The sequence below is a fragment of the Trichomycterus rosablanca genome, chromosome 10 (genome assembly GCF_030014385.1).
Source record: "Trichomycterus rosablanca isolate fTriRos1 chromosome 10, fTriRos1.hap1, whole genome shotgun sequence".
Taxonomy (NCBI): Eukaryota; Metazoa; Chordata; class Actinopteri; order Siluriformes; family Trichomycteridae; genus Trichomycterus; species Trichomycterus rosablanca.
This window is the reverse complement of record NC_085997.1, coordinates 36,445,467-36,473,356: the sequence shown is the minus strand read 5'-3', so window position 1 is coordinate 36,473,356 and position 27,890 is coordinate 36,445,467. Positions and strand designations below refer to the sequence as shown.

The 27,890-nt window shown below is 43.2% G+C and overlaps 2 protein-coding genes across 3 annotated transcripts; one reads left to right on the top strand and one right to left on the bottom strand.

The window, feature by feature from the left end:
• Window positions 1–238: 238 nt before the first annotated feature.
• pkmyt1 (protein kinase, membrane associated tyrosine/threonine 1) lies at window positions 239–16,654 on the bottom strand. Of its 2 annotated transcripts, none has more exons than XM_063003270.1 (8): window positions 16,616–16,654; window positions 11,432–11,814; window positions 9,299–9,536; window positions 8,152–8,443; window positions 7,381–7,487; window positions 5,213–5,385; window positions 3,679–3,908; window positions 239–808 (listed from the first exon to the last, which is right to left on the bottom strand). In XM_063003270.1, the coding sequence occupies exons 2-8, from the start codon at window positions 11,801–11,803 to the stop codon at window positions 571–573; spliced, it is 1,650 nt and encodes a 549-aa protein (XP_062859340.1). In that variant the 5' UTR covers window positions 11,804–11,814; window positions 16,616–16,654; the 3' UTR covers window positions 239–570. The 2 variants fall into 2 exon arrangements, with proteins under 2 accessions (XP_062859340.1, XP_062859339.1); XM_063003269.1 differs by lacking the exon at window positions 16,616–16,654 and adding an exon at window positions 13,235–13,324.
• Window positions 16,655–19,880: 3,226 nt separating this feature from the next.
• Window positions 19,881–27,346, top strand: LOC134321495 (elongin-B-like). Its single transcript, XM_063003271.1, has 4 exons — window positions 19,881–19,930; window positions 22,687–22,821; window positions 23,739–23,847; window positions 26,709–27,346. The coding sequence occupies exons 1-4, from the start codon at window positions 19,928–19,930 to the stop codon at window positions 26,819–26,821; spliced, it is 360 nt and encodes a 119-aa protein (XP_062859341.1). The 5' UTR covers window positions 19,881–19,927; the 3' UTR covers window positions 26,822–27,346.
• The last annotated feature ends 544 nt before the right edge of the window (window positions 27,347–27,890 follow it).

Below are 27,890 nucleotides of genomic sequence, written 5' to 3'. Positions count from 1 at the left end.
TGAGATTCACTCCCATGAATGCCCTACATTAAAATACAGTCCTGTAATCGATGAACTTCAACTCATTATTGGAGCTCTGAGGAACTCTTAGCTGCTTCATGTTGCTTTGAAATGTTCTATATTAATTATTGGGTTACAGCTTTAGATCCCATGAGAAGCAGCTCCTACGGTAATTAAACAGGAGCAGTCTGCATGGCAGGACTGACAATCGATTACAAATAATAAAAAACAGTGCAAATTTGTACTGTGGTCAACAGAGTGCATTTAAAAGCAATACATGCAAGCGTTTACACACATAAAAAGCTCGCACACATCTACAGACATGCACTGTGATGCGTCATTCAGACATACCATACAAAACCCAAATTCAATATATGAACACCGAATTCTTTTTAAAATGCGGAGCAAATCCCATCTACACAAAGTAAAATGTAAAAAAAACCAAAAAAAAAAAAACCATAGTCTTTACAACATTTTTCTGAATGTTCAAAGAAACTAAACCACTGAACCCAACAGTCTTTTGTTTACCCAGTAGTTTCACGTTATATAAAGTAATAAACATGCCAGACGTCACGGTTCACTCTCTAACGAGGCATCGTCGAAGAGCGTGAGCAGGTTCTTTGGCTCGAGGCCTCGTTCGCAGTGTTTCGGAGAGCCCAGGGGAATAGGGCTGAGCCGGGGCGAGTGTGTGTTAGTGTGTGACGGAGTGTGTATGTGGCTGTGTGTATGTGTAGGGGTGCGAGTTGGACTCTGGTTGTAGTTCGGGAGCGGCGTGGAAGTGCTTCCCACTGATAATCTAGCCTGGATTCTGTGGAGATAAAAAGAGTGCCATGAACATCTTACTACTGTATTTTAGCCACTTCATCCTGAGCAGGGTTACTGTGGGTCATTGTGTATATACAGTGGGGCCAAAAAGTATTTAGTCAGCCACTGATTGTGCAGGTTCTCCTACTTAGAAAGATGAGAGAGGTCTGTAATTTTCATCATAGCTACACTTCAACTATGAGAGACAAAATCAGGAAAAAAAATCCAGGAAATCACATTGTAGGATTTTTAAAGAATTTATTTGTAAATTATGGTGGAAAATAAGTATTTGGTCAATAACAAACAAGCAAGATTTCTGGCTCTCACAGACCTGTAACTTCTTCTTTAAGAAGCTCTTCTGTCCTCCACTCGTTACCTGTATTAATGGCACCTGTTTGACCTCGTTATCTGTATAAAAGACACCTGTCCACAGCCTCGAACAGTCAGACTCCAAACTCAACCATGGCCAAGACCAAAGAGCTGTCGAAGGACACCAGGAAGAAAATTGTAGACCTGCACCAGGCTGGGAAGAGTGAATCTACAATAGGCAAGCAGGTTGGTGTGAATAAATCAACTGTGGGAGCAATTGTAAGAAAATGGAAGACGTACAAGACCATTGATAATCTCCCTCGATCTGGGGCCCCACGCAAGATCTCATCCCGTGGGGTCAAAATGATCATGAGAACGGTGAGCAAAAATCCCAGAACTACACGGAGGGACCTGATGAATGACCTGCAGAGAGCTGGGACCAAAGTAACAAAGGCTACCATCAGTAACACACTACGCCGAGAGGGACTCAAATCCTGCAGTGCCAGGCGTGTCCCCCTGCTTAAGCCAGTACATGTCCAGGCCCGTCTGAAGTTTGCCAGAGAGCATATGGATGATCCAGAAGAGGATTGGGAGAATATCATGTGGTCAGATGAAACCAAAATGGAACTTTTTGGTAAAAACTCAACTCGTCGTGTTTGGAGGAAGAAGAAAAACCCAAGAACACCATACCTACTGTGAAGCATGGGGGTGGAAACATCATGCTTTGGGGCTGTTTTTCTGCAAAGGGGACAGGACGACTGATCCGTGTTAAGGGAAGAATGAACGGGGCCATGTATCGTGAGATTTTAAGCCAAAACCTCCTTCCATCAGTGAGAGCATTGAAGATGGAACGTGGCTGGGTCTTCCAGCATGACAATGATCCCAAACACACCGCTCGGGCAACGAAGGAGTGGCTCCGTAAAAAGCATTTCAAGGTCCTGGAGTGGCCTAGCCAGTCTCCAGACCTCAACCCCATAGAAAATTTGTGGAGTCCGTGTTGCCCAGCGACAGCCCCAAAACATCACTGCTCTAGAGGAGATCTGCATGGAGGAATGGGCCAAAATACCAGCTACAGTGTGTGCAAACCTGGTGAAGACTTACAGGAAACGTTTCACCATCAGCACAGGTGCCCCACAGGGTTGTGTACTCTCCCCACTGCTCTTCTCGCTGTACACAAATGACTGTACCTCCATGGACTCCTCTGTTAAAATCCTGAAGTTTGCAGATGACACTACAGTCATTGGTCTCATCAGTGACAGTAATGAGTCTGCTTATAGACGGGTGGTTGATCAGGTTGTCCTCTGGAGCAGTCAGAACAATCTGGAGCTGAACACAGCAAAAACAGTGGAGATGACCGTGGACTTCAGGAGGAGACCCCCAACCCTGCCAGCACTCACCATCCTAGACAGGACTGTGATGGCTGTGGAGTCCTACAAGTTCCTGGGCACAACGATCTCCAAGGACCTGAAGTGGGACAGCAACATCAACTCCATCATCAAGAGGGCTCAACAGAGGATGTACTTTCTGTACCAGCTGAGGAAGTTCAACCTACCCCAAGAGCTGATGGTGCAGTTCTACACAGCCATCATAGAGTCCATCGTCACCACATCCATCACAGTGTGGGGCAGCGCTGTCACAAAACATGACACCAAGAGACTGCAGCGCATCATCAAGTCTGCAGAGAGGACCATCGGTGTAAAGCTGCCCACACTGCTGGACCTGCATGCCTCCAGAACCAGGAAGCGTGCAGAGAAAATCATCACTGACCCGTCTCACCCTGGTCATCACCTGTTTCGGTGCCTTCCATCAGGCCGACGCTTCAGCCACATGAAGACCCCAACGACCAGGCTACAGAGAAGCTTTTATCCAAACTCCATTACGCTCATGAACAATTGAACACTACTGTACTGTTAATACTCGGGACACTTGCACATCAAAAACTACCTATTTCATTTATGTAATGGCATACACAGGATTTTCACCTTTACTTGCATTTCATATTTATATATTTTTATATTTTCTATAGTTTTTATATTGCACAAAACTGCACCTTTTTAAAATTACAATGTAAATTGCACATGCTAAATGTTTACAATGTTTTCTATGTTTACAGGTATGAATGTGTGTGTTAGAGAGAGTGAGCTGTGTGAATAAGATTGTCTGTATTGTATTTTTCGTGCACTGCAAGCATCTGTGTAACCAAAAGCAAATTCCTTGTATGTGTGAGCATACTTGGCCAATAAAGCCCGATTCTGATTCTGATTCTGACCTCTGTCATTGCCAACAAAGGTTATGTTACAAAGTATTGAGTTGAACTTTTGTTATTGACCAAATACTTATTTTCCACCATAATTTACAAATAAATTCTTTAAAAATCCTACAATGTGATTTCCTGGATTCTCATTTTGTCTCTCATAGTTGAAGTGTAGCTATGATGAAAATTACAGACCTCTCTCATCTTTCTAAGTAGGAGAACCTGCACAATCAGTGGCTGACTAAATACTTTTTGGCCCCACTGTATAGAGTATATCTATATAATAAAAAAGGTACGTTTGTTCGTGCTACCTGTGTGTAAATGTAGGTGAGTTTTCCAGACCCAGTGGTGCTTGCAGAAACACCGGGTCATCACTGGCCGAATCGGACAGAATGCTACTGTGCTGCAGGAAACTGAGGTCACCATCCATCTCACACAGCTCCCTGGGAGGGGTGCCGGTGCCAAGTGCGGGGGGGGTGTAACGGGGAACGAAGGGAATGTTCAAGAAGGAGAGAAAGGTCCAGACTGCAGACAGGACAGACTGAAAAAACAAGGCAGCACATGTAACACAGTGAAAGAAAAATGTACAGTCGTATCTATATGTGATGATACATGACAACGATGGTACAACTGTGTATGAACACCTGAACATGAGGCCTTACACTAGGATTTATTGTCTGTGGGAATGTGTGCCCATTTGTAAGGTCAGCTCAATGATGCTTGATGAGAAGGTCCCCAATTCATCTCAGGGCTGTTTGCAGGCCACTGGAATTCTGGTCAAAACATGTCTTTATGGAGCTTGCTTTGAGCACAAGGGCACAATCATACTGAAACAGGAAAGGGCCTTCCTCAAACTAATGCCCCAAAGTTAAAAGCATACAAATTAGTTCATATAAAGACATTATGTCATATAAGACATAAATGTCATTATGAGGCCGCTCAGGTGGCGCAGCGGTAAAAAGAAACGCGCTGCAACCAGGGCTGGATTCTGAGAGCGTGGTATCGAATCCAGCCTTGCTTTACCGGTTCGAAGCCGAGTGGCTATATGAGCAACGATTGGCCGGTTGCTCATGTGGGGGGTGGGACAAGGAACCGGATGTGGGTCTCTCTCTGTCAGAATGCGAATGCGTTCTCTGCCGGCTGATTGGAGGCGCTTACACAGAGATGGGAGAGGGTGCCCTTAGGGTGTGTCTCTCCGCATGCAACGCTAGGTGGCGCCAAACTCGTCGATGTGTGGGTGGCAAAGATGCATCTGGCTGCTGCTCGTGTTTCGGAGGGGATACGGGTTAGCTTCAATCACCTCTGTCAGGGCAGGGTTCGGCATAGACAGAGAGGAAGCACGATGCTAATTGAACAATTGGATGCGCTAAAAGGGGAGAAAAAGGGGTAAAAAAATAAATAAATAAATAAATAAATGTCATTATGTGCAATATTTCGTACTTAGTGTGTAAATATTTTTTACTTTATTTAACGTGTATTTTATGTCTGTCTACAATGTCTGTGCAATATATATATTTTTTTACTTAATGTATATCTTTTTTTAAACTTAATATATATTTTGTCTTGTATATGCTCCTTTTTTCATATTCTGCACATTGGAGCTTGAGAAACGCAGTCTCGTTCAGCTGTGCACTCCTAGCTGTATAGTCTGAATGACAATAAAGTTCACTTTGACTTTGATGTAATTAGATTTATACAGCTGGATGTGGATGGACGTGGCTGTACATGTGTGCTCAATAATTAGGAGAGGTGTCTACATACTTTTGGCCATGTGTGCATTTATCACAGTTTAAATTCACATAAATTCACACCACACACAGACAGACAGACAGAGGACTGGTTTACCTGGCCGACGCCAAGTACAGACAGCCAGCTCTCTCTGAGGTGAAGGAAGAGTTGGCGTCTCCACCTGTGTTTTTGGACAGAGGGCAGAGACAGAAGCTGCTCTACTGTAGCTCTGTCTCTGGGTGCTGGAGCTAACATCAACCTCAGGACTCGCTGAAGCTCTGGAGAAAGTGCTTTAATACACAGACACATACGTACATCAACATCTGTTAAGGTTTAAGCATTTCACTTCAGCACTACATCGACAAAGTGACAGGCAACCAACATGTATAGCACATTTATACGTGTCGGTGTCTGACGTCAGTTCAGCTCCTGTACGGCAAAACAACCAGACACTAGGAGTCACTGTTGCAGTGGCAAGGAAATGAATCCGTATCGGTCCAGCTGTATCTGCTAAGTGCCAGCCAGGCCTGGTGGCACCACTGGCATTTGAACACAGATGCGTATAAAGCCAGCAATCACGATTTCACACCAGCCTGTGGGGGTTCATACAGAAATCCTATCACATATGGAGGGACACGCAATGTCTCTATCCCTCCACCACGTGCAGTGGTGCCTTGACCGAACAGTAGGAGTTGCTGAAGTGCTCTAGTGCCAATTCCAGAGCACTTTTGGGTTTTATTTGGACATTAATATTACTTTTGATTTAAAATGCATTTTAAATATGATACATAAACATTATACATCGTCATACTATAGACCGTATACTTTTTAGGGTCAGTATCTGCCGCTAAGTGACAACAGCAGCAGCTTTTTCCGTACTTAACCTAGACAAACCAGAAGCAATATCAGTGACTTGTCGTCTGCTAGTCTGAACAAAGGGTTATTTATTAACATTTACATTATTTAGCAGAAGCTTTTATCCAAAGCTACTTACAATTATGACTGAACACTTGAGCAACTAGGGGTTAAGGTTAAGGGCTTTGCTCAGGGAATCAACAGTGGCAACTTAGCAGTGATGGAGCTTGAACCGGAAACCTTCTAATTACTAGTCCAGTACCTTAACTCCTGAGCTACCACGGCAATTATTGGAAAGCTGAATATTTTACTGGCATAGTACAATCACAGTTTATTTTAAAACAGTAGCTCAGACTAGGGCTGGGCGATTATTCCTAAATTATTACCGATTGTCGATTACGATTTGTTCTTGTATAATGCAATTGAAAAAAGACTTAAATTTTTTTTTTTTTTTACATTTTAATTTAAAAGACTGCAGAAGTGCAAAAATAGTAACAGCACCACCGATAATGAAAAGGAACTCAAACTTTATAACAATAACTATATAACAATAATTAACAATAATTAAAACAAAATAGGAATCTTAATTAGCTATATCCTTTATAAGAATAACTCACAAACAACTCACTTTAAATAATGTGCAGCAAAACCTCCTTACATTAAGAAAAGTGCAAAACCATATAAGTTCTTTACAGGTTTCTTAAAAGGAACACGAGCCTGTTTACTGTTTCAACCACTGAGTGAGTCTGTATCAGTATCTACACTGGGGGGGGGGGGGGGGGGGGGTCATCAAGTAAGCACTCAGCTCAGCTTTGATTTTGTCCTCTTGTGACTGGGAGGTCTTAAGATCTGCGTCTAACAATATGGACTACAATTCCCATGCTCCCACGGACTGTCACGTGACTATCACATGTCCCCGGTCAGCCGATCCTGATCGCGCTCATCGGCTCTGGAGTTTTGATTCAGTTCGGCTGTGTTCGATTCAGTGAATCTTAATTAAACTCTTCCGTTCGTGTGTCTCGTTTTGCCGATCGTGTTTGCGGTTCTTATTACTGAATCTAACCGTTACCGTGTATGACTCTTGTTGTTTTCCGTTTACTGTTTTAGTTTTCGCTGGTTTCGTACACTGTTTTTGCCTTTTTGATATGAAACTTTCCCTGATTTATATTCCGCGAGCGTCTGCTCAGTTTCTGCCTCATGACGTGTTGGTATTTTAATTAAAATATAAAGTATGTAAACAATCGCGATTGTCACATTTCTAACATCGGGTGAAAACGTTCGTTCGAATTAACCGAATTAATCGTAAAAATCGCCCAGCCTTAGCTCAGACGCTAGCATGATGGAAACCTGTCAATCAGCCCAAATGCTCACCGGAAAATAAAGCTTGTTTAATTAAAGTCATTATACTTTGAATGGAGAGATGTAGGTACCATTTGTGAACTCTGAGGGTAAGCAGCCTCTTCTGAGCTGCTGCCAGCCCTCCCCTCCTTTAGGAACCTCCATGTTGCACGCCAGCTCCAGAATGGACACCCCCAAGCTAGCGAGGGAAGAAAAAAAAGTGGTCAAATCAAAACACAGTTCTAGATTGGTGTGTTTTTGCATTCCTCCTTCTTGTCTAGACAAAAGCCCTTTCCTTCACCATGATGTTTACTGATTAAAAATAAAAACATGGCAGAATCCTGTGCTAAACGGCTGACACTTTGTGATGCTATGCTTGCGAGGGCAAACACAATCTTGTAAGTTTAAAAAAATTAAATTCTACCTCAAGCTGTTGAACTGCACTGGAATACCAGATCTGATAACAGCACATGCTTTTCACCCTATCTGTATCAAGTAGCTGATTTTTAAAGAGAAGTAATGATCCTGTCAGCTGCTGATCATGAATAATGGACTGGATGCTACAGTATAAGTCTGAAGAAAAAATCTCAGGACCCGTCGATGCCCTTTATCAGATTAAGCAACCAAACCAGGACAATGCATTGATATACAGTACACGCAGCCAATAAAGCAATGCCTTTTCCATACCAGGACCTTTATTTACCTTTGTTCTCCATCACTACACTAACTCACACTATTCTAAATTGTCCATTTCAAGGTGCTTCTTTCCTTTCAATTGTAGTTTGTTTCACTTTTTGAACACGCTTTAACAATATCATTACTAAAATGAACTAATAATTATAATATTTCAATTGACAAGAGACCTGAAGATGTCTGCTGCAGCTCCATATTCTCCCCTGAGCAGTTCGGGAGCCATATAGCGCGGGTCTCCCTCCTGTGCCTCGCTGTTCACCCTCTTCACCCTGTCCGTTCCCTGTTCCCCAACGGTTCCTCGGTCCAGTTCGAGGAGCAGGCCGAAGTCCCCGAGTTTCAGGCGACCGGAGCGAGTGAGGAACACGTTGGCTGGTTTGAGGTCGAGGTGGGCGAAGCCTCGCGAATGCAGGTGGCTCAGAGCAGACAAAAGGTCGCACAGGTAATCCCACGCACACTGCTCACCTAAAGAAACCAGCAAATATATTAACAATAATAATTATAATAATAATAATGTATCATTTCATATATAAATGTCTGATATGGATTAGTTCATTCAATTAGCTAGATGCACCGCAACCCTGACCAGAATAAAGCAGTGGTAAAACATGAAAATCACAATGATATATAGATATACAGAGGGAATTATAGGAAGATTGAACATTATAATACTTTATATTTTGGAATTGGCAACTTGCATTCTTTCATATTACATTGACCCAATTTGGATATATCCAAATCCTATACATTGTTTCCTAGGGCGACCCTGCTGCCTGCAAAACCTCCTTGGTCCTAACACATATGGAGGACCACACTATGCCCTCTGTATTCCTCTGCCACCCATGCCAATGCCTAGGGTGACCTCTGCTGCCTTCACAACATCCTTGTTGGCTAAAGAGAGTTTCTAACGTGTGTGGAGCTGCTTCTTTACACCGACCAGCAGTGAATTCTTAAAAACAGTCCTAACACATATATGGAGGACCACTATGCCCTCTGTATTCCTCTGCTGCTCGTGCAGGAGCACTTGAAGCAGCAGCAGCAACCTCCAGCACTTCCTCAATCCTCAGACATGAAAAATTAGGTCTGTTCAACCTCCAACCAGGTCAGAACTAGAGTGTAAGACTGCTGCTCCACAACCCTGGACCTTTGCATTTTACACCACACCCAACAACCACCTAACAATTTAAAATAAGGCATTTTATCTTTAAATAAACAACCACCTGCGCAGGAATGAGGTACTGTAGGACCAGATGTTGAGAACCATTGTTCTACCAGTGAATTGAGTAAATAAGTGAGGTGTGGAAGTAAGCAGTGTTCCACCTAGAGCAGCTGGCTGGCTCTCGGCGTGCAGCAGCAGGCTCGTGCAGCACAGCTCTGTCTGGATGTAGAGCCGCTCGGCCTCCTCCCACGCGGCGCAGAAGCCCAGTACGTAGGGGTGAGGGTGCAGACGCTCGTGATTCAGAGGCTCGCGGACGCAGCGTGCTCGCTCTGCATCGCCACGGAAACGCTGAACCGAACGCTTCACGGCGTACACGCGCCCATCCAGGAGACTACGCACCTGGAGCGGGGAACAAGAAACAAGGGAGTACTTACAGTGTATCACAAAAGTGAGTACACCCCTCACATTTCTGCAGATATTTAAGTATATCTTTTCATGGGACAACACTGACAAAATGACACTTTGACACAATGAAAAGTAGTCTGTGTGCAGCTTATATAACAGTGTAAATTTATTCTTCCCTCAAAATAACTCAATATACAGCCATTAATGTCTAAACCACCGGCAACAAAAGTGAGTACACCCCTTAGTGAAAGTTCCTGAAGTGTCAATATTTTGTGTGGCCATCATTATTTCCCAGAACTGCCTTAACTCTCCTGGGCATTGAGTTTACCAGAGCTTCACAGGTTGCCACTGGAATGCTTTTCCACTCCTCCATGACGACATCACGGAGCTGGCGGATATTCGAGACTTTGCGCTCCTCCACCTTCCGCTTGAGGATGCCCCAAAGATGTTCTATTGGGTTTAGGTCTGGAGACATGCTTGGCCAGTCCATCACCTTTACCCTCAGCCTCTTCAATAAAGCAGTGGTCGTCTTAGAGGTGTGTTTGGGGTCATTATCATGCTGGAACACTGCCCTGCGACCCAGTTTCCGGAGGGAGGGGATCATGCTCTGCTTCAGTATTTCACAGTACATATTGGAGTTCATGTGTCCCTCAATAAAATGTAACTCCCCAACACCTGCTGCACTCATGCAGCCCCAGACCATGGCATTCCCACCACCATGCTTGACTGTAGGCATGACACACTTATCTTTGTACTCCTCACCTGATTGCCGCCACACATGCTTGAGACCATCTGAACCAAACAAATTAATCTTGGTCTCATCAGACCATAGGACATGGTTCCAGTAATCCATGTCCTTTGTTGACATGTCTTCAGCAAACTGTTTGCGGGCTTTCTTGTGTAGAGACTTCAGAAGAGGCTTCCTTCTGGGGTGACAGCCATGCAGACCAATTTGATGTAGTGTGCGGCGTATGGTCTGAGCACTGACAGGCTGACCCCCCACCTTTTCAATCTCTGCAGCAATGCTGACAGCACTCCTGCGCCTATCTTTCAAAGACAGCAGTTGGATGTGACGCTGAGCACGTGCACTCAGCTTCTTTGGACGACCAACTCGAGGTCTGTTCTGAGTGGACCCTGCTCTTTTAAAACGCTGGATGATCTTAACCACTGTGCTGCAGCCCAGTTTCAGGGTGTTGGCAATCTTCTTGTAGCCTTGGCCATCTTCATGTAGCGCAACAATTCGTCTTTTAGGATCCTCAGAGAGTTCTTTGCCATGAGGTGCCATGTTGGAACTTTCAATGACCAGTATGAGAGAGTGTGAGAGCTGTACTACTAAATTGAACACACCTGCTCCCTATGCACACCTGAGATGTAGTAACACTAACAAATCACATGACATTTTGGAGGGAAAATGACAAGCAGTGCTCAATTTGGACATTTAGGGGTGTAGTCTCTTAGGGGTGTACTCACTTTTGTTGCCGGTGGTTTAGACATTAATGGCTGTATATTGAGTTATTTTGAGGGAAGAATAAATTTACACTGTTATATAAGCTGCACACAGACTACTTTTCATTGTGTCAAAGTGTCATTTTGTCAGTGTTGTCCCATGAAAAGATATACTTAAATATCTGCAGAAATGTGAGGGGTGTACTCACTTTTGTGATACACTGTACATCTGATTTCTCTTACCGATTCATGACCAAACCGTACGGCCGAACGTTTGTGAACACCTGACCACGAGCATGCCAGACTAGCTAAAACACCTAAACTTAATATTTGAGGAGGGGTTCACATACTTTTGGCCATATAGTATATATGGACCTCACACATGACACAACGTTTAAACACAGATATGAGATTATCTTAAAAGCAGCTGATGAAATGCTCACCTTGAACACTTCTCCAAAGGAGCCCCGCCCGATGAGCCCAAGGTTGGTGAAGCACTGGCTGAAGAAGGACTCCGGCTTATCGGGGTCATAGATGGAATTCGGCGGTGGGCTTTCGATCAGCGCCTGTGACAGCGGCGTCCAAGGGGAACGGCGGTGTGAAAAGACGCGGCTCAGAGGTGGGCAGCCTTTAGACTGCGGTCGAGGAGGAAGGGAACGGGACAGCAGCCGTGGAGGAGAGTGAGACGAGGAGTGCGAGGAGGACGAGAACGGGAGACGCCTCTTCTTCAGAGAGAAGGACTGCTCGGCGTGGGAGAAGTGGACAGGAAGAGGAAGGGGAGTGCCCACTGTTTTGGTTTCCCCAACCACAGACATGGACGCAAGATCTGAAATGAAACAAGTTGTGATTTATAGACCATTATCTAAATAAAAAGCACCTTTGTGTTCTATTTTATGTACTGTGCACTAGCAGGGAAGTGAACATAATATATAAGTATTTTTTATGTTTAGATTAATTAAATGATGTTGCTGGGGCAAAAGCTCGAGTTCAAATCTCACTGGTGCTGATTATCACAACTGGCTGTGCCTGAAGGGGGGGGTTTTCTCACTGCATTTACATTTTAATTTATTCAAAGCGACTTACAATTGAGACAGTATACATCATAAGCAATTAAGGGTTAAGGGCCTTGCTCAAGGGCCCAACAGTGGCAACCTGGTTGATGCGGGGCTCGAACCAGCAACCTTCTGATTACTAGTCCTGTACCTTAACCACTGTGCTACCACTGCCCATTGCCTTTACAATTGCAACTCCTTCTGTTTGGTCAAGGCACTTTACACAAGTGTCCACCACTAACAGGTGAAAAAAAAGGCCAGTAACTGCACCTACTAGTCCATGGCTCTCCCCTGTCAGCACCGGGTTGGAAAGTAGATTCAAGATTCAAGAGTTTTATTGTCATGTGCACAGAAAAACCAGCAGTTACACTGTACAATGAAATTCTTACTTTGTTCATCCTCCAAACGTCAAAGTATTACACATAAAAACTAAAATTAAACTAACACAATAAAAAACTTAGTATAAAAACTTTTTAAATATAAACCTAAACTATGAAAACTTTTATAACCAATGAGTAAAAATAGAAATAAAAGTAAACTAAGGTAGTAAAAAAGGCACATAGCAGCAATTGTTTAAGGTGCAGAAAAAATGTGCAATGTTTAAGAATATAGCAGCATTTTAAGTTATTTTAAGTAACTTTTAAGTTGTTTAAGTTGTTTTAAGGTGCAAATATGCATAGCAGCAGTCATTGGATATACAGTTGTGCATTGTATTATGAAGTTTAATTTACAACTGTATATCCAATGACTGCTGCTATGCATATTTGCACCTTAAAACAATCAATCGGGAATTGGAAACGATTCGATTGGGAGGAAAGGGGTCAAATTTACCCCTGACAATAAAATACAGCACATTGTTGGTTGCTTACATTTAGACACTACAACATTTTGTGTCATTTCAATAAAAAACAATTTTTTTTTTTTTATAATTTAATAGCTTAAACACTGTGCAAAACTACTAATGCAAACAAGTGAAATAAAACTTAGAGGAAACACAAGAATAGCACAAAATGCACCGTTGCCTCTCAGACATCAAACACAGCTGACGGGACTGAAACACTTGAAAACGTAAGCTCAATCCTTCTCCCAGCCAAGGAGACCTTTGGTCCAGATCCTGTGTGAGTTTGTGGAACCACAAGAACTACGTAAAATTATAAAAAAAAAGAACACTGCGTCCTTGTTCCAGATTCTTACTTTTTTTAACTTTTGGTTCCATACAATGGTGTCACAGTTCACAACGTTCCATGAAGTGCTGTAAGCTCCTGATGTTCGATGCTGATCTTCATTTTAACATTTTATAGTCATTTTTACACGGGTTGAGTATTTATTTCAACCACAAACCGTGTCTTCTAATTGGTTCAGTTTTGTTATAGATGAATCCAAAGCTCGGTATTCTAGGAACACGACTAACATTACACACAATCACACACAGATACATACAAACACTACACACACACACTCACCAAGATGTACAGATTCAGCTATGTACACTAACACACAATTACAAACACACACACACACACACACACACACACAGATACATACATACAAACACTACACACACACACACTCACCAAGATGTACAGATTCAGCTATGTACACTAACACACAATTACAAACACACACACACACACACACACACACACAGATACATACATACAAACACTACACACACACTCACCAAGATGTACAGATTCAGCTATGTACACTAACACACAATTACAAACACACACACACACACATACAAACACTACACACACACTCACCAAGATGTACAGATTCACCAATTACAAGCACACACACACACTACACATACACACGTACAAATTCACCTATGTACACTAACACAATCACAAACATACACACACACACACACACACACACAGATACATACAAACACTACACACACACTCACCAAGATGTACAGATTCACCTATGTACACGAACACACAATTACAAACACACACACTACACATACACACGTACACTACACATACACACGTACAAATTCACCTATGTACACTAACACAATCACAAACATACACACACACACACAGATACACACAAACACTACACATACACACACAGATACACACAAACACTACACATACACACACCAAGATGTACAGATTCACCTATGTACACGAACACACAATTACAAACACACACACTACACATACACACGTACACTACACATACACACGTACAAATTCACCTATGTACACTAACACAATCACAAACATACACACACACACACAGATACACACAAACACACTCACCAAGATGTACAGATTCACCTATGTACACTAACACACAATTACAAACACACACACTACACATACACACGTACACTACACATACACACGTACAAATTCACCTATGTACACTAACACAATCACAAACATACACACACACACAGATACATACAAACACTACACACACACTCACCAAGATGTACAGATTCACCTATGTACACTAACACACAATTACAAACACACACACTACACATACACACGTACACTACACATACACACGTACAAATTCACCTATGTACACTAACACAATCACAAACATACACACACACACACAGATACACACAAACACTACACATACACACACAGATACACACAAACACTACACATACACACACAGATACACACAAACACTACACATACACACACAGATACACACAAACACTACACATACACACACAGATACACACAAACACTACACATACACACAAACACTACACATACACACACAAACACTACACATACACACAAATATGTACAAATTCATCTTTGTACACTAACAATCAAACATACACACACACACACAGAGAGATACACACAAACACTACACATACACACACAGAGAGATACACACAAACACTACACATACACACACAGAGAGATACACACAAACACTACACATACACACACAGATACAAATATGTACAAATTCAACTATGTACACTAACAGGCAATCATAAACACACACACAAACACTCATATGTACAAATCATTCGTGTACACAAACACACAAGTACACCAATATACACGTTCAAACATGTACACTAACACACACTCCCACCCACACCTACTAACTCACACTAATATGTACACACACACTAACACTTACTCATACCAACACATACATGAACACACACCAACATGTATAAACACATAAATGTACACTAACACACACTCCCATCTACACCTACTAACTCACACTAATATGTACACATACACTAACACTTACTCATACACACACACACCAATATGTATAAACACACAAATGTACACTAACACACACAAACATATGTAACTAATATGTACACATACACATACACTACCTACACACACACACACACACACACACCAATATGAACAAACAAATGTACACTAACACACACTCCCATTCACACCTACTAACACTACTAATATGTACACATACACTACCAACACATACACACACACACACATACACACCAATATGTATAAACACACACATTTACATTTACATTTTCAGCATTTAGCAGACGCTTTTTTATCCAAAGCGACTTACACAGTGAGTGGAACACAATGAGCAATTGAGGGTTAAGGGCCTTGCTCAGGGACCCAACAGTGGCAACTTGGTGGTGGCGGGGCTTGAACCGGCAACCTTCTGTTTACTAGTCCAGTACCTTAACCATTGAGCTATCACTGGCCCTATCAGCTATCACACACACACCAATATGTAAACACACACACACACACACACACACACACACATATGTATAAACAAACACATACACACACACACACATACACACCAATATGTATAAACACACACACACACACCAATATGTAAACACACACACACACACACACACCAATATGTATAAACAAACACACACACACACACCAATATGTATAAACAAACACACACACACACACACACACCAATATGTAAACACACACACATACACACACACACACCAATATGTATAAACAAACACACACACACACACACACACACACACACCAATATGTATAAACAAACACACACACACACACACACACACACCAATATGTATAAACAAACACATACACACACACACACACACACACACACCAATATGTATAAACACACACACACACACACACCAATATGTAAACACACACACACACACACCAATATGTATAAACAAACACATACACACACACACACACACACACACATACACACCAATATGTATAAACACACACACACACACACACACACACACACACACACACACACACACCAATATGTAAACACACACACACACACCAATATGTAAACGTAAACACACACACACACACACACACACACACACACACACACACAAATATGTATAAACGCGCACACACACACACACAGCTGCTGTCAACAAAGTACGTTACTGACACCCTACACCGTGTCCTCACACCAGTAAACCGTCTATATGACATTATTTACAGAGTAAATGATCATATACGAATATTAATAACGTTATAAATGAGAGTTAATGAGTTTATTATGAACTAACACCGTTATAACGGTTAAACTCACCGGTTCCTCTCCGCTCGCGCCGCTAACAAGATTCAAAACTCTCTCCCACGCGCCAAAACAGCTGATGACGTAAGCAGAGCCCGGAGGGGTTGTTGCCAGATTTACAATTAACCCACATTTTTACGCACAGATTTTTCTCTTAACCAACGCGCATGTTGGCCGTCCAGGTACATTTAGCATCCAGGGCAGGAAGGGCCTTGGTTCTGGGGGTAAGAAGGAACCAAACGGCACGCTAAAAGGGCATCAAAAATCGACGATAGTTGGACGAACTATGTCTGCAGTCTCCCCACTTGGAGTTTGCTAATGAGCTTGTAAAGGTCCTGGGTTCGATTCACAGATGGATCAGTCCGGGTCCTTTCTGTGTAGAGTTTGCACGTTCTCCCCGTGTCTGCTTGGGTTTCCTCCGGGAGCTCCGTTTTCATCCCACAGTCTAAAGACATGCAAGTGAGGTGAATAGGATACAGAATTTGCCATGACTGTGTTTGATATTAAACTTGAACTGATAAATAATATGTAACCAGTAACTTCCTGTCCTGTCATGAATGGAACCAAAGTGTAAAACATGGCATTAAAATTCTAATAAACAAACAATGAAACTTCTCAGTGGTGGAGACAGGGATGCAGATAACAATTAATATAAGAATGAGAAGGGTCAGATTAATGCAGCCAAATATTTTAATACATGTTTAAAGAAAACCTTCTCCTGAGTGCACACGAACTCTAGTACAGTGTACGTACAGTAAATAGAGATACAAAAAAATAGAGAATAAAATATTGTCTATTAAATGCATTTACTATTATACAGCAGTATGACAAATACAACTATAAGCCGACGAGGCATAACATTATGACCACTATCAGGTGAAGTGAATAACACTGATTATCTCTTTATCACGGCACCTGTTAGTGGGGGGGGGGGGGGGGATATATTATATTAGGCAGCAGGTGAACATTTGATCCTCAAAGTTGATGTTAGAAGCAGGAAAAATGGGCGAGCCTGAGGATTTGATCGAGTTTGACGAGGGGTCAGAGCATCTCCAAAACTGCAGCTCTTGTGGAGTGTGTCCAAAAAGTGTGTCAAAAGTGGTCCAAGGAAAGAAACAGTGGTAAACCGGCGACCGGGTCATGGGCGGCCAAGGCTCACTGATGCACATGGTGAGGGAAGGCTGGTTCGTGTGGTCCGATCCAACAGACGAGCTGCTGTAGCTCAAACTGCTGAAGAAGTTCATGCTGGTTGTGATAGAAAGGTGTCAGAATACACAGAGCATCACAGTTGCAGGGCTGTTTTGGCAGCAAAAGGGGGACCAACACAATATTATGTCATAATGTTATGCCTGATCGGTGTATAAAAAACACAATCTACACTATATATAAATATATACATATGTGTGTAGTATGAGATGTAGAGTCAGTGCAAGGAAAAGGGTGGTTTGTCAGTGAGAGAATGTTCTTGATTGTCCCAGCCAAATCTCATCGAAGCACTTTGTAGTTCTACAATTACTGACTGTAGTCCATTTATTTCTCTACATACCTTTTTAGCCTGCTTTCACCCTGTTCTTCAATGATCAGCACCCCCACAGAGCAGGTATTATTTAGGTGGCGGATCATTCTCAGCACTGCAGTGACACTGACATGGTGGTGGTGTGTTAGTGTGTGTTGTGCTGGTATGAGTGGATCAGACACAGCAGCGCTGCTGGAGTTTTTAAATACCGTGTCCACTCACTGTCCACTCTATTAGACACTCCTACCTAGTTGGTCCACCTTGTAGATGTAAAGTCAGAGACGATCGCTCATCTATTGCTGCTGTTTGAGTCGGTCATCTTCTAGACCTTCATCAGTGGTCACAGGATGCTGCCCACGGGGCGCTGTTGGCTGGATATTTTTGGTTGGTGGACTATTCTCAGTCCAGCAGTGACAGTGAGGTGTTTAAAAACTCCAGCAGTGCTGCTGTGGCTGATCCACTCATACCAGCACAACACACACTAACACACCACCACCATGTCATTGTCACTGCAGTGCTGAGAATGATCCACCACCTAAATAATATCTGCTCTGTGGTGGTTCTGTGGTGGTCCTGACCATTGAAGAACAGGGTGAAAGCAGGCTAACAAAGCATGTAGAGAAACAGATGGACTACAGTCAGTAATTGTAGAACTACAAAGTGCTTCTATATGGTAAGTGGAGCTGATAAAATGAACAGTGAGTGTAGAAACAAGGAGGTGGTTTTAATGTTATGGCTGATCAGTGTATATGTATAATGTATTTGTATATAATAATCACAACTCTCATAGCATTGTGTTGCACAATATGTTCAGTATTATGTTCACTTCTTGCACACTTAATTCATTTTAAATTGCTTCTATTTTTTTATTATATTTTGTTCATTTTGTATTTTCAATTTCAATTAAAAATGTTCTAACTTTTTGAATTTTACATATATATTTTTGTCTATTTTGTAATTACTAATGTGTTCGAGCAGTCACAAAAGCATTTCACTGCCAGTTGTACTGTGTATGACTATGTATGTGACAAATAAACCTTGATTTGAAAAACTCTTGTGGCTGAAGGGAGGTGAATCTCTGCAGTTGTGTTCCAAAATCTAGTGGAAATCGGAGAAAAGAGGAGGCTGGTATTGCTGCAATAAGGAGGCGCAGCTGGTAGTGCGGGTCCTGGAAACCCGCTTCATATCGTACGTTTAGAGTGGGTAGCACTGTCGCCTGACAGCAAGAAGGTCCCGGGTTTGATCCCAGGTGGGGCGGTCCGGGTCCTTTTCTGTGTGGAGTTTGCATGTGTGCCTGTGTGGGTTTCCTCCGGGTGCTCCGGTTTCCTCCCACAGTCCAAAGACGTGCAAGTGAGGTGAATTGGAGATACAAAATTGTCCATGACTGTGTCCGATATAAACTTGTGAACTGATGAATCTTGTGTAACGAGTAACTACCGTTCCTGTCATGAATGTAACCAACAACATGACGTTAATATCCTAATAAACAAACTAACTAAACTTTTAGGTTGTTTTGTCTCTGAGTAGTTGTCATGTTTCATCTATTGTCGAAGACATGCCTGTAGGTGGATTGGCCACTCTAAATCACCCCTGGATGTGAATGTGTGTTGCCCTGTTGAGGATTAGCACCCAGTGTGTCCAGGTACCCACAGCGACCCTGATCGCGCAGAAGAGGAAACTAATGATGGAAGATTGTTTGGACAACAGAATGTCGTAACCACCCGGCTGGGCGCAAATGACGCGATTTGCGCGCAGTGCATTGTGGGATAACGGAGGAGTGGGGCGGTGAATGGTGCAACACAACTTTAGACATGGTGAGTAAACGTCAATGAAAGAATGCGTATTCATTTTTAAAACGTCAACATTGACATTTAAATGCTTTATTTCTCGCGATTAGACTTTTGTGTACGTTTTTCAGGAGAATCTCTTGTATAATGTTGTCTCACGCGTAAGAATAGCCGTTTCTGCATATTACTGCATAGGCTTTGTCCCAAATAGCGTCCTTACTCACTATATAGGTGCACTACAGTGGGCTTGTTTGCAGCCTACTTAGTGCAATTTGCAAGTACTTTAAACGTATTTGGGATACAGCTCACATATACGCTTAGCTCACAGGCTAAAAGCTTTAGCAGCAGATGTTCTGCTACAAAGCTGTTTAGTTTTGGTTTCTTTTTCTCATCAGAACGTGTTCCAACATCTGACATGTTTCACTAGAACTATATTTAGTTTATTTTGTGTTGTTTTGTATTTTTGTTATCTCGTTTTGTGTCTTGAAAATGAAATGACCGCACTGCAGGAGCTGTTTTAGCATCAAGCTAAGAGTGGTCAAGTTTCCATCCACCACATTAAGTCAGGAGGTTTATTATATAAAGTACACTTTATTATTCATTATAGGTCATGTAATATGGTCCAGTCTAAATTTATACGCGTAATGTATTTTTTAGTCCTAATAAATACGAAAAACAATCTATTATCTATTTAAAAGCATAAACATTCATAAGAAGAGGGTATTAAGACACAACAAATGACAAAATACAACAACATTAGTGTTTTTTTTTTTTCCATCCCTCAGACATTTACAGTGAATTTAGAATGTTCTTAGACCCCTTGAATTTGTGTTCTTTATTAGTAATTGCAGCTGCATGTGGATTTGTGCAGTTTATCCCATTTTTCATGGCAGATCCTCTTAAGCTTGGTTAGACTGGTGGAGCGTCTGTAAACTGTCATCTTCAGGTCTTTCCACACATGTCCGTCTGGGCTGGGGGGCTACATGAACAACGATTGGCTGTTGTTCATACAGGGTGGGGAGCCGTATAGGGACCTCATAACTGATGCGATTATGACCTCTGCTGGCTGGTTGATGGCGCCTGCACAGAGTCGAGGAATAATCCGCTGATCAGTGTGTGGCTCTCCGTACACAAAGCTGATCCGCATATGAACTTGCCTTGTGCAGGTGACGAGATGTAGTCGGCTACTGCGCACGTGTCGGAGGGGCCGTGTGTCAGTCTCGCTCTCCTCAATCAGCAGTGGGGATCAGCATCAGTAGAGAGGAAGCGTAATGCAAACGGGTGATCGGATACGACTAGATTGGGAGGAAAAATTGGGAGGGAAATGCAAAGAATTGCCCCAAAGCAACTTCAATGTTGTTTTGGCTGTATGCTTCAGGTCAATGTCATGTTAAACAGTTGCCCCAGTCATGAGTTGGGAGGTTTTCTTTAAGACGTTTTCTACATTTGGCTGCATTCATCCGACCCTTGATTCTTACTAGCCTCCTTGTCCTTGAGAAGCACACCATAGGATGGTTTAGCCGGGTGATCTGCAGTGCCTACTTTTGACCAGATGTAGTGCTTTCTGTCTTTTATTTGGGCGGCAGGGTGGCTAAGTGGGTAGCACTGTCACCTCACAGCAAGAAGGTTTTGGGTTCGATCCCCAGGTAGCGGTCCGGGTCCTTTCTGTGTGGAGTGTGCATGTTCTCCCCATGTCTGCGTGGGTTTTCTCCGGGAGCTCCGGTTTCCTCCCACAGTCCAAAGACGTGCAATTGAGGTGAACTGGAGACACTAAATTGTCCATGACTGTTCGATATAACCTTGTGAACTGATGAACCTTGTGTAATGAGTAACTACCGTTCCTGTCATGAATATAACCAAAGTGTAAAACATGACGTTAAAATCCTAATAAACAGACAAATAAACTGTTTTATTTCTCAACAAAACAGAACATGTTCCCAGAGGCTTTCACATGCCGCTTAGCAGCATATTCCTTTTATTACATTCTCTCTTGCCATAATGTAATAAAGGCCTGATTTGTGAAGACTGCAGAGATGGTTGTCCATCAAGCTCTTTCAGAGTGACAGTTGGGTTGTTTCTATTTCTTACCTCCCTGACCAAAGTCCTTCCTGCCTAGATGCACAATTTACAGCCAATTCTAGGAAGGTTTGAGGTTGTACCATGCCCTAATTTCTGCCTCGCCACAATTTGATCGCAGAGATCCACACAAAATGTAATTGTGGGCTCTTATAGTCCCAGGTGTCCCTTTCCAAAGTATCTCCAAACTATTCAGATTACAGCAGGTGCCTCCAATTAAATTACAGTCACATCTTAAGAACGATTAAAGCAAACAGACCCGCAGTTTGAAAGTATGCAAGTATACTTTTGTGTTTTTCTTATAATTCTGAGTGGTTAAGTGTAGGTTAATGGTAAAAATAAAGTGTGCAAAAAGTCAAGGGGTCTGAATGTTTTCTGAATCCACTGTATGTGGACATCCATCCTAATGTGTGTATAAAAGCCATTCTCTACAATAAACAACATGCTTCCAGCTTTACAGGAACAGTTTGTGATAGGCCCTCTTATTTTCCACTTGAGCAAATCTGGTGTTAAGGAATTCCAGTACTCTTCACAAAGCCCTGATCTCAACCCCACTGACCATGAGTGCTTGTTCCTGTAAAAAGTCTTCCCAGAAGATTAGAGGCTCTTATAGCTGCCAGGAAGGGGGGTGTGTGTCCACATTTATTTTGACCATATAATGACAAACACACAAATGTTTTATTATTTATAATTTTTTTTATCCCCAGGACGTGTTTTTAATGATCCGGCGTCACAAGACGACCATCTTCACCGACGCCAAGGAGTCCACGACGGTTTATGAGCTGAAGCGTATCGTCGAGGGCATTCTGAAGAGACCACCTGAAGATCAGAGGCTTTACAAGGTCAGCTGTTTCTTATTTAGGCTTATTTAGTCAGCTGTTTGTTTAGCCCCACTGAATTTTTGGATTGATGTAAGGCAGCCCCGGTTCTGGACTGCTTTGCTTGGGGGGGCAGTAAAACCTAATGAGGGGGCATGTTGATAGTCATGTTTTTGAAGCCAGAAATATATTCAAGGCTTGATTTGTGCATGAATGATGACAGCCAAGCTATTGATACTGGCTTAAAGTGATGTATGAGGTAAAGAAATAAAAATGCATGTTTTCGAACTTAAACTTAAAACCCAATGATTAAAAAATACATGTTGATTATGTAAATGGAGAAAAAAGATTATCTAATTGTATTTCATTTTAATACGCCCCCTTAATTAAATTGCCATTACTAATAGAACAACTCTATTTCTTGAAAGGCTTTAATACAAATTTAAGTCAAAGCTGACAAATGTACCTACACACAGACTGAGAATATTCAAACGTGGAAATAGGAATGAGTGAGAATATTTATATTATTGGGAAATTAAAATATAAAGAAAACAAAAGAATACTAATTCTGTAAAAAAAAAGTGTTTACCAGTATACCTGCCTCTCGCTCACACTAACAGAACATATACTGCCGAACTGAACTGTTTGGGGCAGTCTGCCGATTTTTATATGACTCAAAGAGCCAATCAGGAATAAGCAAGGAAATATCTTCACACTGTAAAACAAAATGCATTTTTGTGATTGGTTCAGAGATAATTTTAAAAATAGCCGTTGCTTGCATTGTGCTTGGGGGGGCAAAGACACAATTTGGGGGGGCAATGCCCCCCTCAGCCCCCCCCCTAGCGCCGGCCCTGGTTGCAGGCATGATATCTTGCTATCTCACTTCTGGGCTTGGTGTTTAAGTGTGAGTTAAATTGTAGCTGGTGTGTGTTTTGTTTCAGGATGATCAGCTGCTAGACGATGGGAAAACACTGGGTGACTGTGGCTTCACCAATCAGACAGCCAGACCGCAGGCTCCCGGTACAGTCGGCCTCGCCTTCAGACTTAGTGGTACGTCACCATTAAAGCTGTGCTCACAAATAGCTCTTATTTTTACAATTTTACCTAATACAGCGCTGACCAACATTGTGTTTAAGCTTTTATTCATGACCTGTAAACTTTTTCTTCCAGTCTGTTGTCTAAGATTGAATTGGAGTAAAAAATAAAATTGCCGCCTTCTAAATTGGTCCCTTAAAATGTATATATTATTTTTATTTGTCCCATTTTGGGTTTCAGCATTTAGAACAGTGGTCCCCAACCACCGGTCCGTGGGTCATTTATCACCAGGCCGCACAAAAAGAATAAATAATTAGAGGTCGCAAGAAAAGCAGTTTTCAGTGCTTATACACTGCCTGGCCAAAAAAAAGGTCACCACCTGGATTTAACTACACAAATAGGTAAGAGCCTCCCATTGGATAATTACTGCATGGGGGATTGTTTCAGCTGGCAACAAGTTATTTAACCCTAACTGATGCAGTGAGTAGCTTCTCATTTGTTAAACAACCATGTGGAAAGACACGTCCAGTGGTCGTGGAAAAGATGTTCATCTGTTTCAGAAGGATAAAATTATTGGCATCAAGCAGAGAAAACATCTAAGGAGAAGCTGAAACTACTAATATGGGGTTAAGAACTGTCCAACGGGGGGGGGTTTGCATCATCTTCCAGGAAGGAATGTGGTCGGAAACAAATCTTGAATGATGGTGATCGGCGATCACTTAAACGTTTGGTGAAATCAAATCATAGAAAAACTCCAGTAGAACTCAGGGATGTTTAATAGTGACAGTAAGAGCATTTCCACACGCACAATGTGAAGGGAACTCAAGGGATTGGGACTAAACAGCTGTGTAGCCTTAAGAAAACCACTTGTCAGTGAGGCTAACCGGCAAAAACGGCTTCAACTTGCTAGGGAGCATAAAGATTGGACTCTGGAGCAATGGAAGAAGGTCATGTGGTCTGATGAGTCCAGATTTACCCTGTTCCAGAGCGATGGGCGCATCAGGGTAAGAAGAGAGGCGGCTGAAGTGATGCACCCATCATGCCTAGTGCCTACCGTACAAGCCTGTGGAGGCGGTGCCATGATCTGGGGTCGCTGCAGTCGGTCAGGGTCTAGGTTCAGCAACGTTATGTGCCCAAAGAATGAGGTCAGCTGACCACCTGAATATACTGAACCACCAGGTTATTCCATCGATGGATTTTTTCTTCCCTGATGGCACGGGCATATTCCAAGATGACAATGCCAGGATTCATCAGGCTCAGATTGTGAAAGAGGTTCAGGGAGCGTGAGGCATCATTTTCACACATGGATTGGCCACCGCAGAGTCCAGACCTGAACCCCATTGAGAATCTTTGGGATGTGCTGGAGAAGACTTTGCACAGTGGTCCAAATCTCCCATCATCAATACAAGATCTTGGGGGAGAAATTAATGCAACTCTGGACAGAAATAAATGTTGTGACGTTGCAGAAGCTCGTGGAAACGATGCCTCAGCGAATGCGTGCCGTAATCAAAGCTAAAGGCGCTACAACCAAATATAACAGTGTGTGTGACCTTTTTTTTTTTTGGCCAGGCAGTGTATTTTGGGTGGTGTTGTTTCATATCACCCCCAGGTGGGAGCAGCATCTCATTGCAGCGAAAAAAGCTCATTTTACATAATTTGTGAGCAGGATAATTAGATCCTTCCGCCAATGTTCCGCCAAATGTTTTTAAAAGGTAGGAAGAAACCCCCGAGTACCCATGCAGACTGGAAAATAACATGCCAAACTCCTCACAGACAGGTTTGCGTACTGAAAGAGCGCACTGCTTTACCGACCGAGCAGTGCGCACTGCCTCGAATCTAGTGCGTGCTGTTTAAGTATGCGATTTCGGACGCAGCCTTTGTGTTGAGATCTTTTCTGGAACCTTCTTGTTTTATATTATTTAACCAAGATTTTAAAATCGCTGCATTTTTAGCAGCCTGGCAGTGGTGGGGCTACAACCAGCAAGCTTCGGATTACCAGTCCAGTACTGTAACCACTAGGCTACAGCTTGCCCCTGGCCCCCCATCCCCTGCCCCTGGTCCGGCTTACCCCTTGTCCCCTGCCCCTGGTCCAGCTTGCCCCTGGCCCCCCATCCCCTGCCCCTGGTCCGGCTTACCCCTTGTCCCCTGCCCCTGGTCCAGCTTGCCCCTGGTTCTTTGCCCCTTGTTCCCTGCCCCTGGTTCCTTGCCCCTGGTTCCTTGCCCCTTGTTACCTGCCCCTGGTCTAGCTTGCCCCTGGTCTAGCTTGCCCCTGGTCTAGCTTGCCCCTGGTCTAGCTTGCCCCTGGTCTTGCTCCTGGTCTATCTTGCCCCTAGTCCCCTGCCCCTGGTCCAGCTTGCTTCTGGTACCCTGCCCCTGGTCCAACTTGCCCCTGGTTCCCTGGTCCCCTTGCCCCTGGTCTATCTTGCCCCTGGTCCCCTTGCCCCTGGTCTTGCTCCTGGTCTATCTTGCCCGTGGTCCCCTGCCCCTGGTCCAGCTTGCTTCTGGTCCCCTGCCCTTGGTCCAACTTGCCCCTGGTTCCCTGGTCCCCTTGCCCCTGGTCTATCTTGCCCCTGGTCCCCTTGCCCCTGGTCCCCTTGCCCCTGGTCTAGCTTGCTTCTGGTCCCCTGCCCCTTGTCCATCTTGCCCCTGGTCCCCTGCCCCTGGCCTAGCTTGCCCCTGGTCCATTGCCTCTGGTTTCCTGTCCCGATGTATGCGATTTCGGATGCAGCCTTTGTCTTGAGATCTTTTCTGGAACCTTCTTTCCATGTGTGTTTTATATTATTTAACCAAGATTTTAAAATTGCTGCATTTTTATACTTTGTATTCTCTCTGTTTTGTGTGTGTGTGTGTGTGTGTGTGTTGTTTGTTTCCCACAGACGACGCATTCGAGCCTTTGCATGTGGAGGCGTTCTCGAATCCTCCCGAACTTCCCGATGTGATGAAGCCTCAGGATTCGGGCAGCACGACCAACGAGCAGTCGGTGCAATAAACGCACGAAGAACACGAACGGAGGAGGAGAGATCTTCAGTTCCATTAGGAGAGACGAATGGAACCCAGACTGAGCACTCAGATGAGGTTTAGGGGTTTAAAGAAACCAAAAAAATGGGACAAAACCGGACCCGCTCCTCAGCACACCCACAAATACATACCGTTAATATACTATAGCTTACCTTATTTCATTATTAACTCTGGACTGATGTTCATCTCCACCCTGCTGACTCTCAGTTCCACACACACACACACACACACACCGTCTCGAGCACGTTTTCTGTAAAGCTCATGACACCAGTCTCATCCACGAGTGTAGAGACTTTAGTGTTGATAGTGTTGCATCAGACAGAATGTAATGGGCTCTTGTGTTGAACAGTAAGATTGTGACGCTCGAGTGCCTGCTGGATTTAACGTGCATGTTTCACTCGAGCCTTCATCATCGTTAGCGCATTATATAATTTATCTTTTTTTATTATGATTTAAACAACCCTTGTAGGCATTGATATTAAAAATCTTGACTTTTCCTGTGTTTTCCCGGTTGTGTGTTCATTTCTCATCCTGGTGTACAAACGTGTTCTGACGTTTATTTACTTTTTAAAAGGATTTCAAGGCTGCGTGGGTGCTGAAACAGCTAGAGGCCAGACGGTGCCACACCAGCAACTCCAGATTTACATTTATATTGAAGGCATTTAGCAGACGCCTTTATTCAAAGTGACTTACAGTACAGTTACAGTATACAGTCTGAGCAATTGAGGGTTTAGGGCCTTGCTCAAGGGCCCAACAGCAGCCTGGCAGTGGTGGGGCTTCAACCAGCAACCTTCGGATTACTAGTCCAGTACTGTAACCACTAGGCTGCAGCTTGCCCCTGGTTTCCTGCCCCTGGTTTCCTGCCCCTGGTCTAGCTTGCCTCTGGTCCCCTACCCCTGGTCCAGCTTGTCCCTGTTTCAGCTTGGCCCTGGTTCCTTACCCCTGGTTCAGCTTGCTTCTGATCCTCTGCCCCTGGTCCGGCTTACCCCTAGTCCCCTGCCCCTGGTTTCCTGTCCCTGGTCCCCTGCCCCTGGTCTAGC